This window comes from Crocodylus porosus, unplaced genomic scaffold, assembly GCF_001723895.1.
Source record: "Crocodylus porosus isolate Cpor-Errol unplaced genomic scaffold, CroPor_comp1, whole genome shotgun sequence".
NCBI lineage: Eukaryota > Metazoa > Chordata > Crocodylia > Crocodylidae > Crocodylus > Crocodylus porosus.
Window position 1 is genome coordinate 24,066,552 of NW_017728917.1, and position 14,918 is coordinate 24,081,469.

The window sequence follows — 14,918 nt, forward strand, 5'->3', positions numbered from 1 at the left end:
GCGCGAGGCCGGCCCGTGCTGCGTTGCCAGGGGTTCAGTAGGTCAAAACGATCGTGTTTGTGGGGAAACGACCGTGCACTCAACAGTGTGCAAATAAGTATTTTCTTCACTTTTTATTGCTTGCTGTGAGTGAGACGCAGGCCCTCCAAGTGGAAGCATTTCTCTGGAGGCAAGGAGCCGAAAGAAAGGACCGACACCAAACCCAAAAGTTGCCCTGAGAAAAACCTGGGTTTTGCACATGCTGCATTAAATTGCTGCCTCGAAAATGAGTGCATTTGGATTGAACGCTTTAAGGAGTGTTGATTATGCATTGTGCAACGGTCGAAATGATTGTGCGCATGAGGGACTGGTGCCTCCTCAATCTGGGGGGCACCCGCAGAGGCCCTGTTGGGGGGAACCAGCCCTGCCAACAGCATCCGTGTTGGCCATCGGAGGGGGAGGGTACACCCCCTACCAGTTGTCTGTGATCGTACAAATGTGGTAATTATCATACACCTGACAACGCTGGCCCATAGCACGGCAGGGTGATGCCCCTCCAGGACTGGGCAGGGAGGGGGCAACCTCCCGCCGCACCACGGCCGCTTGCCCCTAGAGGGCTGTCAGCAGGGGCTGGGCCAGGAGCTGCCCCTGTGAGTTGCCCCATAGGGCTGGGCGCCAGGACAGGGGGTATGAGAAGGGCTGCGTGCAGCTCTGGGGGCAGGAAGGTCACACCCTAGGGCGGGAGGAGGAGTTGGCATGGGGCAAGAACCCCCACCCCAACCTCCACCTTCCTGGGCCTTAGCATTTGAGAGGGAGAAAGTTTGTCCATGCAGAAAAGGATGGGGGAGGGGACATTGCATCCTGGGATGCTGGAGGACTTGGGTGACTCCTCTGTGGGGAGCTGTCACAGTTAATGGAACAGGAACTGGGTTACAAGGGTGGCAGAGGAACCTGTCCTGGAGTGGCGATATTTTAAAGTGGCGGCCTAAAGTGTGGTCAAAACTAGTTTTGGGTGTTAAAGTATGGACAATCCAGGGGTTAAAAGTGCTCAGAGCCACCTGAAATCAATGTGCAACAAAGGCAGACTGAAGTGAGGCAACCAGGCTGTGTCTGTGCCAGGTCAGGGTAGGCAAGTCATTCAGATCCCCTGGCAAGGCCTTGCTGGCTGTTAATACTCTTAACCTTTCTGGGGTCATGGTCCATTTTCTGTCTCGGTATTCCCAACAGGGTTTGTATCCCTCATTCAACAATTTGCAGTTCTAGTATACAAAACCAAAGGATTTCCCTGATGCAGCACAGACAGGATGAGGAAGAACATGAGAAGTCTGTTGAAATTTAATCTCTGCTAAACCAATATTGTGACATTTGTTAATCTCTGCTTAGCTGATATTGTGACATTTGTATTGAAGCCTACCCCTGTTACTTAACCTTCTTTCCTAAAATGCTGCTCAGGCATGGGCATATCTGGGACGGAGGAGAAGCACTGGTGCCACTTCCACCCCTGTTTGATTCTGGCTCTACCCAAAGTTTAAAATCAACTGCCTGGCAGTGAGTGGCAGCAGCATTTCTGTTCAGGCGCAAGTAAGCAAGTCTCTTGACATTCAAAACTACCTGATTCCTTCTAAACTCTTCAAGCCTCAGGTGTTAACATCCCTCACCTTTTTAATCGTTATGATGTTCCACTAATCAAGCTAGTCTTTCTTCTGCAGTTCTGCTATCTGTTAGATGCTTCTGCTAATGTAGTTCCTATTTCATAGCCTAGCAGGCTGCTTTTAACTCATTAATAAAGTTATATTTGTTTGTCCTTCATTCTTAAATCCTAGGCCTCTAGCATATTTAGTAAAGCTTCTAGTTTCATTTTGCCTGGAAAAAATGTTTTCTGTTATATGGGGTGATACAGCACACCATCTGCACCTCCCTTTTCAGAATCCTGGATCCACCCATGCATGCAGATTCCTCTGTAAAATGAATATAGGTCTGCTCCATCTTTCACCAAGAAGTATCTTGATTCCAGGAGCATTACTTACTGATGGATTTTGTTCTGATGCAAAGAATCCAGAGATTTTTGTATTGACCAAAAGTAAAACTTTGATGTATGGAAAGGAGTTTTGTCTTCTTCACTTCCTTTCAAGATGAAAGCCCCCAGGTTTCTCAGTAACAATTTACTATTAGACGAATGTGTTTAGCTTAATATGGCTTATTTCCTCAAAGGTCCTAGTTGTTGCTGTGCCCTATTTTGCACTTTCTAAAGATGACTTGCTGCCTAGTGACTCCTCACCTCAACAATAAACATTTTCAATGGGCCCAAGAAGGACTGACTAGATGTAGTGTAATGGGCAGTATACTCAATGCTCAGGGAGACCCAGTTCTGTCAACTGGAGCAACAGATGGAAACACAGTCTAGAATAGACCAGGGCCTGATACTCTGGATACATATCCGGGCTGTGGAAACCCCGCTATAAATATAGTTTGTACAGGTTCTATGCAGCACTTCTCCATCAGTGCCATTTCTAAACCTTATTTTTCTAGAGAACACCTTGTAAATGTGATGCTCTAGTTTTAGAGCTCTAGTTGTACTATTTATTGTCTTAGTTTCTAACTTACTATGCAACCTTTGATATTGCTTTATCTTACTTTCCCTTTATATGTAAAGTGCTTTACATCTTTTAAAATGTATTATATAACTGTTCAAAATAGACAGGCATGTTGAATAATGGAACTGCAAAATCTATAAAGCTCTATGCCACTCAAATGGCATTTAACTGCATGTCTAAAAGAGCATAAACAAGTGAGCATTACATTATTATGTTGGAATGACAGCTAGTCCTATTAGATAGCCTTGGAGACAGATGTAGATTTCCAGCTTTACCTGCAAAATGACACATCAGAATTTTAAACCATGTGCTATAATAGTCCACTATGATATAACTCTAGATAGTATTATACATTTTAATTAAGATAACTTTTTTTGTTCTAGGGGAAAATCTTTCATTCTATGCTTTAAGGGACAAGAAGTTCTGAAAAAAAGAGAAGACACATAAGAAAAGATGTCTCATTTATTCAAAGGAGTTAAAAAGTGTTCTAGTCTTTCTGTCAGTCAAATTCACAGAGTAACAGGATTTATATTTAAAACACAGATATTGAAAAACTTGCTCGGCCACATGGAACATCAATTAAAACTCTCACGCACATTTTCTAAACTTAGTTCTGACAATACTGGCTCCTTTAGTTACATCATTGTTGGAGCTGGATCAGCAGGTTGTGTATTAGCCAACCGGTTGACTGAAGATTCTCTCAGTACTGTACTCCTTTTGGAAGCAGGCCCTAAAGATACCCTTCTAGGTAGTAAAAGATTAATGTGGAAGATTCATATGCCTGCTGCATTAATCTATAATCTTTGTGATGATAAATATAACTGGTATTACCATACAACACCGCAAAAGCACATGGATAATCGAATTATGTATTGGCCAAGGGGTAGAGTGTGGGGTGGCTCTTCATCTCTCAATGCTATGGTATACATCCGTGGCCATGCAGAAGACTACAATCGATGGAACAGAGGAGGTGCTGTGGGATGGGATTATGAACATTGCTTGCCTTATTTTAAGAAAGCACAGGCACATGAACTAGGTCCTAACCAGTACAGAGGTGGGAGTGGACAACTGCATGTGTCAAGAGGAAGAACGAATCACCCGCTTCATCAAGCGTTCCTGGATGCAGCCCAGGAAGCTGGGTATCCATTCACAGATGATATGAATGGTTACCAACAAGAAGGATTTGGCTGGATGGATATGACTATACACAAAGGTAAACCATTTTGAGTTACATGGATACACACACACACACAGAATATATACCGTATTTCTTTACATACACACTCACATTTCCCCAGAATTAGGCAACCAAAATTGGGGTAGGTGCCTTAAGTGGAAAAACTGATTTTCTGCCCTGAAGAGAAGCATGAAGCTATCAGATGACTAATACTTCTTTTTTTCTTCCCTCAGCAGCTGCACGGATGGAGGGGTAGAGTCGTTCAGGGGTAGATCCATGGTGGGTCCAGGGGTACAATTGTACCCTGCTTGGATTCTTGCCCCACACAAAGTTTAAAATCAGCTTCCTAGCAGCAGCAGTGGCATTTATATTTAGGCAGTACTGACAGAGTCACTTCACTTCATAACTTATTATAATCTACCAAATTCCTGCTCTTTGTTCTTCACTACGCAGGTGTTAACAACCCTCTCTCCTTTTTAATGGTCTTAATTCCACTATTCAAGTTACCCTTTCTTTGGCACTTTGCTGTCTGTTAACAATTCCTGGTCTCTCTCTCCTATTTCACAGTCCTGCCGACTGTTTTTAGCTCTTTTCAAAATCCTGGATACACCTTTGGAGTCCAGTCTTCAGCAACAGCTACAGTTTCAGATTTTCAGTTGAACAGCAAAGAGCTGCTAACAATTCACCCATGAAGAAGTTAAAACTGTCACTTTTGCCTGAGCAGGAAGGGGAGGATATGGCCATAACTCTGGAAAAGTCATTTTTTCTTCCTTCTGCTTTCCCAAAGCAATGTACTGCCTTATTTGGGGGCATGCGGTATATGAGAAAATACCAGGGAATGTGTACTATGCTCCTGTATACTGACATTTTATAAGACTTGCTTGTATTAAGGGAGGAAATAACCTGGAATAGCTACCACAGAATAGCTATTCTGCTTTAGCTGCTGGTTAGAACACATTTATTCATCACTGAAAACTGTTTGTGGTTCATTTGAATAAATAGCTATTACATTTAAATTTACACCCTAACCTATTTTCAGTAGGTGCACTGTGTAGACAAGCCCTAAGAAGATTGTAAGGTTGTCAGGTTCTGATCCTGTTGAACTTGGTGGGCATCTTCTCATTGTCTTCACTGGAAATTGGATCTAAGTCTCGTGCCAATACATGTCTGAATCTGAAAAAAAGGCTTTCACAATGCTAGTATACAGTCTGTTTACTTTTGTTCTTTTAGTTCTCAAATTTAAATGTTTTCCTTTGGTCTTTAAATAAGAAAACTTCCACTTTTAACTGTAATAAGGGAACAAAGGCAAGGAAAAAGTCTTGAGGGTGAATGAACACAGACTATTTTGATGCTAGAAAATATTAATGAAAACCTATATTTTGTAGGTCAAAGATGGAGCACAGCTAGTGCTTACCTTCACCCCGCCATATCACGCCCAAACTTGTCAGCCAAACACAGAACCCTGGTAACGAAAATTTTGTTTCAAGGGACCAAAGCTGTAGGGGTTGAGTATATCGAAAATAGGCAAACAAAAAAGGTAAGAATTTTTATTTCCTTGCCTGAAAGAAATTGGTGAAAGCAAAATAAGTCTTTACTGGATGATACATCACAATTTCACTTTTACAGTATTTTTAGGCTGAAGTCACTATCCATCTCTACAGTATGATTCTCTTTTTAGTGATTTTAGGGAGCATACTCTTTCCTTTGTATCAACTTGCATTATTATCAGTAGATACCCTGTACTGAAAGAGGGAGTGGATTAAAGCAGTAGCACCTAACCTTCTGGCCCTGTGGGCTAGATTAGACAAGGTCAACCTGGGGGCCAGACCCCATACAGGTGAGTGTGATCCAGTGTGCTGGCTCAGCTGTGCATGCTTGGATCTGGGTGGATGGTAGTGCATAGGGCCACATTATCCTGCCTGGGGAACTCCCTGTGGGTCTGGAAATTTGACAGTAGGGGATTCTCCTGCCCACAGCAGGGGGTCTGACTAGAAGATCTACAAGGTCCCTTCCAACCCTACATCTATGAATCTATGAATGCTGCCACTGGAGCCGGGAGCCCTAGCCTTGGAGAGGCGTTATTTACAGTCTCAGCGGGAGTGGTACCGAGAGCGCTAGAAGGCAGGGAAAGGAACCCTTAAAAAAGACTTTCAGCCCAAGGAAGGCCATATGGGAGACCCTGAAGAGACAAACACAGGGTGTGAGATGTATGGTCAAGTGGGGCAGAAACAAGGTTGAGCCAGGGACCTGGGAACCTGGTAGCCTGAGACTAGACAAAACCGAGAAGCAGGTGAGGCCAGATAATAGCACTGAGTGCACTCAGAAATGATGCATGATGCATGACATGGATGGAGCATGGGTGTGTCTGTAGGGGTGGAAGGAGACCACAAATTTAGCCCTTATGGCTCATAGAGTACAGTGGGAGTGAACCATGAGGAAGAAAGAGAGCACCTAGGCTCACCAGCTTCTGAAGGCAGCCTCCCTTCATCCAATTTTACAACAAGATGTAGCAGACAAGGGACCAGAGTGGGACCTTAGGAGGCGAGGGCAAGAGCCAAGTAGGGTTGAGGCAACCACAAGGGGGTGTTACGACAATCCCTGGTGCCTCACATGGTGCACTACTTCATGGCAGCGTGGTCCATGGATTTGTGAGCTTAATTCAACTGTGGAACAGGTGTTCACAGCAATCCTAGCAAGGAGTTTCCATGCCAGCGGTCAGCAGAGACACTAAAAACTGAACGGGATCCAAACAAAAATATCTATTGACAATAAGTAATTGTTCCTCTAGGTCAAGCTGGAGGAACATTAGCAAATCAATGTAGGGAAGCTTATATTGACATTGCCTCAATTTGGGTGGTCTGAAGATAAACAAAAAACTTTAGCCCCTGCTGCCCTCAGTCTCTCACCTTTCATAAACACTAAAATTTCTCAGATAACCTTTTCTTTGAATATTTTCTGATTTCTGAGGATCTAACAAGGAAATTCCTTAAGAATTCAGATATTATTTTATAATTCCACAATAATAGTTTAGTAACAGTGAAATATTGTAATAAGAATATATGTTAACAGTGGAGAGCACAAATACTGACAGTGAAGTACACTGCACCCACAGGACTCAGTCTTTGTGAAGGAACATCTGATAAGTGTTAAAAGATAATATAAACAAGCTGGTCTTTGATCTCCTAATATGTAGAATGTCTGTTCTTTTCTGAATCAATTAGAATTACTCTTTCCATTAATGACATATTGCAAAAATTATACAATGGGAGTTGTGTGTCTAAAGGAAGACATTGGTAAGAGAAAGTACGTTGCATTACTTTGCATATTTTTTCATTATTACAGTGTGTTTGGAGAGTAGGGTGATAGGACAAGTGTAATCCTGCTGATGTTGGCTCTCAAAATAGTGTACTAAATTTGGAGCTTTCAGTTTACAAGCTATAGAAATCGGTATAGTTAAGTTGGGCTAGTTTGAACAAATGCAGCTGAGGGGCTTTACAAGCCTGGATTCTGCTCCTATCTGCCACTGACTTCTTGGGTGATATTGGATGAATCAATCTGATCTTTTCTTCCTCAGTTCAGCATCTCTAAAATAAGAGATAATAAAGATTATTACATATATTTGTAAAAGTCTTTTAGCTTTCCAGACAGAGAGTGCATCAACATGAGATGCTACATTGCCCTAGTGATGAGCTACATTTCTGTAGCTCGTTGCTATGCTAAGGTAGGGTCAGTGTGCACGAACCATGACGCTGATGCTACGGTGCAGTAGCATGGGAAAAAACTCTAGCATGGGAAAAACCCCTTAGTGTTAGGACTGCTTAGTAATGCCAGTTATTGCCCAGTCATTTAGTACTTGCTTAAGTAACAATTTTGCATTCCGGTGTGGTAACAATTATGCAGTCTGGTACACATGTAGATGTGCAGTCCTGCACATGTGTAGATGTGCCCAGAATGTGGTAAGTAGCTGCAAGTAATTATTTTTCTCCGTCTTTCTGCCTGGACCATTAATGTATTAGGGACAAACATGCTGCTCAGTACTTTTTCATTCTTCTGCAAAGAGAACTCAGATTTCTGTTATTCTCTGACATTGTTTTCTACTGTTTCTAATTTCAGAGCAGGGAATCTAGGAAACTGCATCCATTTATTAAAGTTATAACAGGTGGGGTCTGTGTGACAATATTAGAGTTCAACTTTTAGTTTTCTTGTGCTAGAACTTAAAGCTCACAGAAGTATGTAAATACTGTATTTTCTTGCATACAACTTGTACCTTTCCCCCAAAAACTAGCTGCTGGAAATTAGAGTGTGGATTATTTGTGAGAAACGCAGTAAGAGTAAATTTTGCCACTTAGTGGGTGAAACCAAAAGTAAAATCCGCTAGGATCCACAGGGAACAGAATAATGTTCAGGCTTGAATCCCTGGATGCTGTAGCTGTGATACTTACTACAAAGAAAAATCTTTCTTCCTTCATTCTGTGTTTCAAACCTGAGGTGTGCATTGTATTCCAGGATATGGTGTGTGTGAGAAAATATGGTATGTACTCTGGTATTCATGATGACTTCTTAAGGAAAATGTTTTTTTTCTTCTGTCTTTCTGGTAGATATAAAAAACTTCACAGGTCTTTACCTCTCTCTTAATATTAGAAATTTAGTTCATTCCTACTTAGTTTTTTTCATGGGGAATTCTATGGAAGACAGGACAGGAAAACTTGAAGTTAAATAATATTGGAGAAATATGCAGGGGTGTGGCAGGGCATCTGCAGCGCCTGCCACTTTAAGGTTTCTAGTTGGCAGTGGAGCAGCTGGCAGGTGAGTGCTAGTCTCATCAAAGCTAGCACATGACCCTAGGAGGACCCTGGGACTGACTGAGGGGGTGGAACAGACTCCATTTTAACCCAGGCCCTTAGAGAGAAGCAACAGTCTGAGCTGGGCAGGCAAGGAGGTAACATCAGGCTGAGCTGCTCTTAGAACATCTTGGAGGTAAGTGCTGGAGCTATGGGGATGGTTTGGAGGTTCCTGGTCCTGGGTATGACCTAAAACTGCACCCTGCTGGGGAAGGGTGGCTTGGTGGGACTTCCTCTGGCAAGGGAGCCCCCAGGAAATGCCAGGTCAGTTACCTCCCTGGTGAAAGGCGAGGGGGGCACCTGAAAACCCCAACCCCTACCTATGGACAGGTTACCAACAAGGGAAGGGACCATGGTCAGGCAAGCCCAGAGGGGGACACCTGAGCCCTGTATAGTGGGGCCAGGCACAGTGGCCCCACTATACAGTGGGGCTACCCGAGTCCCACAGGATGCAAGACCCCAAGTGGCAGAGGGGCTGAGCGAATGAAGTGGCCCAGAGTGGGGCTGAGTGTGGCCCTAGTGAGGGGCAAAATACTGAAATGGGACTACAGAAATACCAGATGCGTCAATATGAAGTACTGGATATGCCAATATGGAATACTGGATAAAGGCTGGAAACCCCGCTGTGTGCCACCTAACTGGAGGCCAGGTGCTAGGCCAGATATGGAGGGCCCGGTGTGTGCACCAGAAGGGAGGCCAGGTGCTAGGCCAAGAAACATCTGTGAGGCATGGGACATGTGTAAGGAGAGGCTGGAGCATGTACTACAGGCCCTTGGCATCAGGAGGGCAAGCAATGGGCAGCCTCCTGCCTTAGAAGCAGCAGTCATACTGTTTTTCATCAAGACAGGTCAGGTTAACGAGGTGGAGGTTTAGCCTTGAACAGGCAGGCAGCCAGCATTGAGATCCAACCCTAAAAGCCAGCCGGTTTCAAAGGGAAACTATATTACATTGAAATCAGAAGAGAATTTTTTAGATTTTTTAAAAATTGTGTGTATTTTTTAATTTAACACCTGCTTAATTCCAACACTTGGAGTAGGGGGAAATTTTCATTGTTAAAGATTCACTGGCATGATTCAGAACTCAATAAAGACACTGGAAAAATTCCTATTCACACCAGTGGACATTGGATCAAGCCCTAAGAAGTCACTGAATAAAATCAGGAAAGATCTGGGCAATCCTGCCATTTCTGAGATTTAAAAGAAAAAATAGGCAGAAAAGATGTTGTATCTTCTAAATTAACAGCAACAATAAAAGGGAACCTTTTATTCTTCTGCAAGTTATCTTTCTGTGCAATATATGACTATATAGAATGTAACATATAAGCTGTGAATAAGTGAACGATTTGCCTTGGGTACAAATACAAATGCTTGTATGATTTGAACTAATGACCCGGAATAAATGTTGGGAGGACACATTTAAGAATAGCATTATGTAAATCAACCACATTTTTACTTGGAAATAAAATGAGGACACATTTCTAATATGTGACTCACTAAAGAGTCTCTGGAAGTATTTCTGTTTACATTGTGCAACATGCTTTAAAGATTTCACAATATGGTACAAAATATAACTTTAGGTATTGATTCAGCAGATCTGAATACTTAATAGATTATTTCTATTATATCACACCATGTCCAAGGAAGAAGAATATTAACAGGGAATAAAATGTCAGAGTTGGGTGTGCCTTCACTAACAGCAGGTGATTTAGGAGAAAACAGTTAATTAAAATCAAAAACACTTTCTAAGTTTTCTCTTATTTTACCATAAACAAACTTACCAACCATAATTTTCCTGAGGATGGACAAAGAGATAGGAACACTCCAAATAAATCCCACTGAAGATAGTAGCGACCAGATATTATAACTGCATCATGGCTGTTTTCTCCACATGGAATGGGCTTTGTGATCTCAGTCCATTTTCTTCAGAATAGGTGCTACATCACAGAAATCGTAGCAAGAGGTGCTGTCTGTAGTGAACCCTTCAAAAGGAGACAGTACTATAAAAAATAAATGGTACTTGCTATACTGGTATTTGATCACTCAGTGCCATTTCTAAACTTAAAGCAAGCAAGTGGCCACAGCCTAAATTCTATACAAATTAACAGTAGATTTTAAGTTTTAGCATTAACAGATAAGCAATGGAAAAGTTGCCACCATGAGCTTTCTTTCATTCGTTGTACTTGGCAAGATGTTAAAATGATGAAGGGAACTCTAAAGGTATATCATTTGCAAGTTGCTCATCATATGCTTAGCCATAGTTGACACGTGTTGGGATAAAAAGAGCACAGGGTGCTGTTCCTTCTCCAGCGCTCTGTAGCTCTAAATGGCAAATGTTTAAAACTAAATGATAACTCTTTCTTGGTAATATTTAGTAAAGACACTATCAGCCAACTCTTCAGTGTATACAGTGCCTTATCAGGCCATGAAATCTCTCAAACCAAAGGACAAAATCCTTCCTTTGGTATAATGAGCACTTAAGAGTGTGGAATGAAGACAGCTGCATGTGATTCAGGGTGGCTGAATAGAAAACTGCTGTCATGTTCCCTTAAAAAATCCTGGGCTCCCCCACATCATCTACTGTCCAAGGCAGCATTTATAATTTTATATGGAGATCAGTCCACTAGGGCAGTGGTATTTGAACTTTTTTCATCGTGCACCCTTATCAGTAAAAAATTTTTGAGCATGCACCCCCAATATATGTATATTTATATAAATATAAATCGAAGTTCTAATATTTTCTTCCGTCTTGCGCACCCCTTGGGGTGGGCACACCCCACTTTGGAGACCACTGCACTAGGGCACAGCACATAGTTTGCTGTTGAACACATTAGTGACTTTTCTTATCTAACAGAGAGCTTTGAGCTTGAGTTCTTTAAATGATTCTCAACTATGGTGCTCTGGCACCCTGTGGTGCTGTGAGATCATTTTAAGGGTTCTGCAGAACTTTAGCACTGTCTTGTGTGCTAACACCTACAAGTGAATTACAAGATAAGGCCAGAGGTTTCAAATAGGATTGCATTGTACCTAAACCATTTTTAACCTATTGCAATCTCTTTGAGTTCTTTGCAACAGAGGAGTTGCTCTACTGTTTTTTCTGTAGTCATAAAATGTGTGGAAGTTGAGGGCTAATATTTTATGAGGGGTGCCTTGAGTCTAAAAAGGTTAAAAATCTCTTGTCTAGTGGCTACAATGAGGAGGAAGATGAATGGCTACAGTAGTAAGGGAGTAGCAGCTTCCTAAATCACATGGCACAGTAAGATTTAGATCTAAAGCTGCAATGCTAATCTGTGTAAATGAAAGCAAGAAAATTTAGAATCTTTGATTCTTCTGGCCAGAAATATTGATGGAACAATATTGAAAATACTAGATCAACTCCTGGTAGAATAGGTGGGGGCTGGTGAGATGAAAATGTCAGTCTCTGAAGATCTCAGCTAATGTTTAGCAGTATAAGTAGCAACCGGTTGAAAGAAGCACATTCTTAAGGCAACTTGATGGAAAAACTGTCGTATAAAACAGAAAGCATTTACATACTGTAGCAAATGGCTATATGAGGGTTTCAGCAAGACCCCAAAAGCTGGTGAAATGAAATATTAACATTTGTTGAATTAACAATGGAACAAAAACTCTTGACAAGAGAATGTGTTGTGCTAATATTTTACAAAGCACCTTAGAATTCAGAGTCTCTTATGATCCTTGGGTCAAACTTTTTACCTCTGCTTGTGTCTTCGAAAAATTTCTAATACAAAAGGTGGTGGGTCCTCCTCCTCCTTGCTTCTTTTTTTTGACAGTCTCAAGAATAAGATGACAGCACGGTACGAAGAAAAGATCAATTACTGGGTTTTTAGAGGCTCGAACAGAATGGAATAGGTTCATGCTTAAGTTTACCTAATAGGTGGAGTAGGACCTGGCTGTTTGCTTTTAATTTACACATTGTTACTAAAATGGAACAAGCTCTGTCTGTTCCATTGCTTAAAATCGCTGTAGATCTCAGTCCTGGCAAGAAGCATATGAATGTACTGCCAAATATGGTATCTGATAGACTGAATGTTTGTTAATGGATTATAAAACACTATTCAGTTCATATTTTGTTCCAAAGTGACAACCCAATTTTTCTTGTCCTCACAAGCTCTTAGAGAAAATATTGGTATAGAAAGGTATAGCTTATTTAGAAAGGGCAGGAAGAGAAAAAAAGGCAGTAGGAGCAGGTAGAAGTTTGCGGTATGCTGAAAATATCTGTATAGTTGTTTGCTCTGAAGTTCGGGAACAGCTGAGTGGCAGAGCTGTTTATATTTCTGGGTGAAAATGAAAGGGTAAAATAACAGGGGCAGTGTCATGGTAGGAAGTAATGGTGGACTGGGCTTTATGAGCCATTAACAGCAGCATTAAAAGATAGGTCCTGGTGGTAATGAGGGACTTTAACTGCCCAAATATCTGTTGCCAGGTCACAGTCCATTAGATTCTTGGAATGTGTTGAAAACAACTTTTGTATCTGAAGGTAGATTAGTAGGACAGCAGCTATTTTAGCTTAGCTTCTAATAGGTACGAATTGATTAAGATATTAAAAGGTAATTTAGAGAATAACATTCATGAAATGATGAAGTTCACCATTCCAAGGAAAAAAAGGTCTGAGGACAGTGGAATAAGAATAATGAACTTCTGAAAAACAGATTGCAATGAATTTAGGAAATGGTCGAGGTACAGTCTCTTGGGAAGACAAGTAAAGGAATAAAGATTTCATGAGAGTGGGCAGTGACTAAGAGTGACAATGTAAATGTACAGTGCCAAAGAAAAGCTAGAGGGCTATGTACATGTGGCATGGCAGGAGATGCCATTGTGTGGATTGTTGTCACAACTGGAGCAGCAAGGCCAGCAGTTAGCTGTTAGCAGCTAGGAAAAGAACACCACCCTGCTGGAGCTGCTGCTCATACCATCTTGGAGGTAAGGGCATGGGCATGGCTGGAGGCTCCTGGTCCTGGGACATGATCTAAAACTACACCCTGCTGGGGCTGGTTGTTGTATTGGGACTGCCAGTGGCGGGGAAGTCCCCAGGAAATGCCACACCTAGGGCCTCCCCAGTGAAGGGTAAGTATGGGGCGCCAGAAAGACTCAGCCCCCATTGCCTTGTGGGGGACCTCACAGAGGGAAAAGGCTAGGGGAGCAAATCTCAAAGTCAAAGCAGGAGTCCGGGCTCATGGTTAGTCCTGAGACGAAACCCAGGTCAGGAAAGCCTGAGGCAGCCCCCAGACTCACTGTGAGCTCTGAGGTTGCATTAAGGAGCTGGGTGTGAGGTTCCCAGGGGTTGGGGCCCTAAGCCAAGGGAACTTGATGTAAGCCTCCTCAGGTAAAGGGAATAAGGGAATTTGTGAGACCCAGTGTAGGGCAGGAGATTGAGGCCCCAGTACTGGGGCATGAGGGGACCAAGAGGGTCCTGAGCCAGGCTTGGAGCCCTGAGTTGGTAGGAGCTTGGAGCCCTGAGTAGGCAGGGGCTGGGAACCTTGATGGATAGAAGGAAAGTCCAGTGTGAGGGCACAGCAACTGTGAGCTCCCACGTGAAACTCTGGACCATGGGTCCCAGTGTGAGGACACAGGTTTCTAGGCTGATATTAACTAAGGCATGGCAGGAAAAGTGGGTGGTTTGCCTAGAGACAAGTGTGTGGGTTAATAATTTGACTGGCCTCAGAATGCCCACTCATTACATTTGTGCATTAGATATCATAGTGCTTTTACCTGCATGTGTAGAGAGGACCAAATATTAGGAAAAATTTTCTTTTAGGGAGGTGAAAGAGTGGAACAGCTTACCCATGGAGGTTGTGGAGTTTCCTGTTTTTTTGGAAGATTTTAGGAAGAGGTCAAACATAACTATTGGGGGTGATCTAATTAAACATGAGCCTGTCTAAATAATAGTTTTGATTAGATAAGGGGCGGGCAATTATTTTGGGTGGAGGGCCGCTTAATGAGTTTTGGTGAACTGCCAAGAGCCGCAAAGGTATCACCCCCTAGTCATCATCTTGGGACTGGAAGTCCTGAGCCCTGACCTTCGCCATGAGAAGTTCCTCCCCTTGCCCCTAGAAGTACTTCTTTTGGAAAGGGGGTTTACATCTTGGAACTGGAAAAAAACAAATTATATACTAAAAATCAAACATTGACAACAACATTTTAATTTTATTTAAAAAAATATTTTGCCCTGATTTTTGTGTGGTGTACATAGAGGTGATTTCATAATAGCTCAAAATCAAGTATTACTCTTTTATATTGTGGGGGGCTATGGGGGCGTGTATGTGGTGTGTGAGGGAGGGTGTGTAAGTGGGTATGGGGATTGTGGGGGCTC

The 14,918-nt window shown here is 42.4% G+C and overlaps 1 protein-coding gene across 1 annotated transcript in view; it reads left to right on the forward strand.

Moving 5' to 3' along the window:
• Positions 1–2,956: 2,956 nt before the first annotated feature.
• Positions 2,957–14,918, forward strand: part of CHDH (choline dehydrogenase) — a 28,590-nt gene continuing 16,628 nt past the window's right edge. Inside the window, exons 1-2 of the mRNA XM_019536918.1 lie at positions 2,957–3,786; positions 5,136–5,287. Coding sequence (XP_019392463.1) covers positions 3,027–3,786; positions 5,136–5,287 — 912 coding nt within the window. The 5' untranslated portion in view covers positions 2,957–3,026. The remainder of the gene's footprint in view (positions 3,787–5,135; positions 5,288–14,918) is intronic.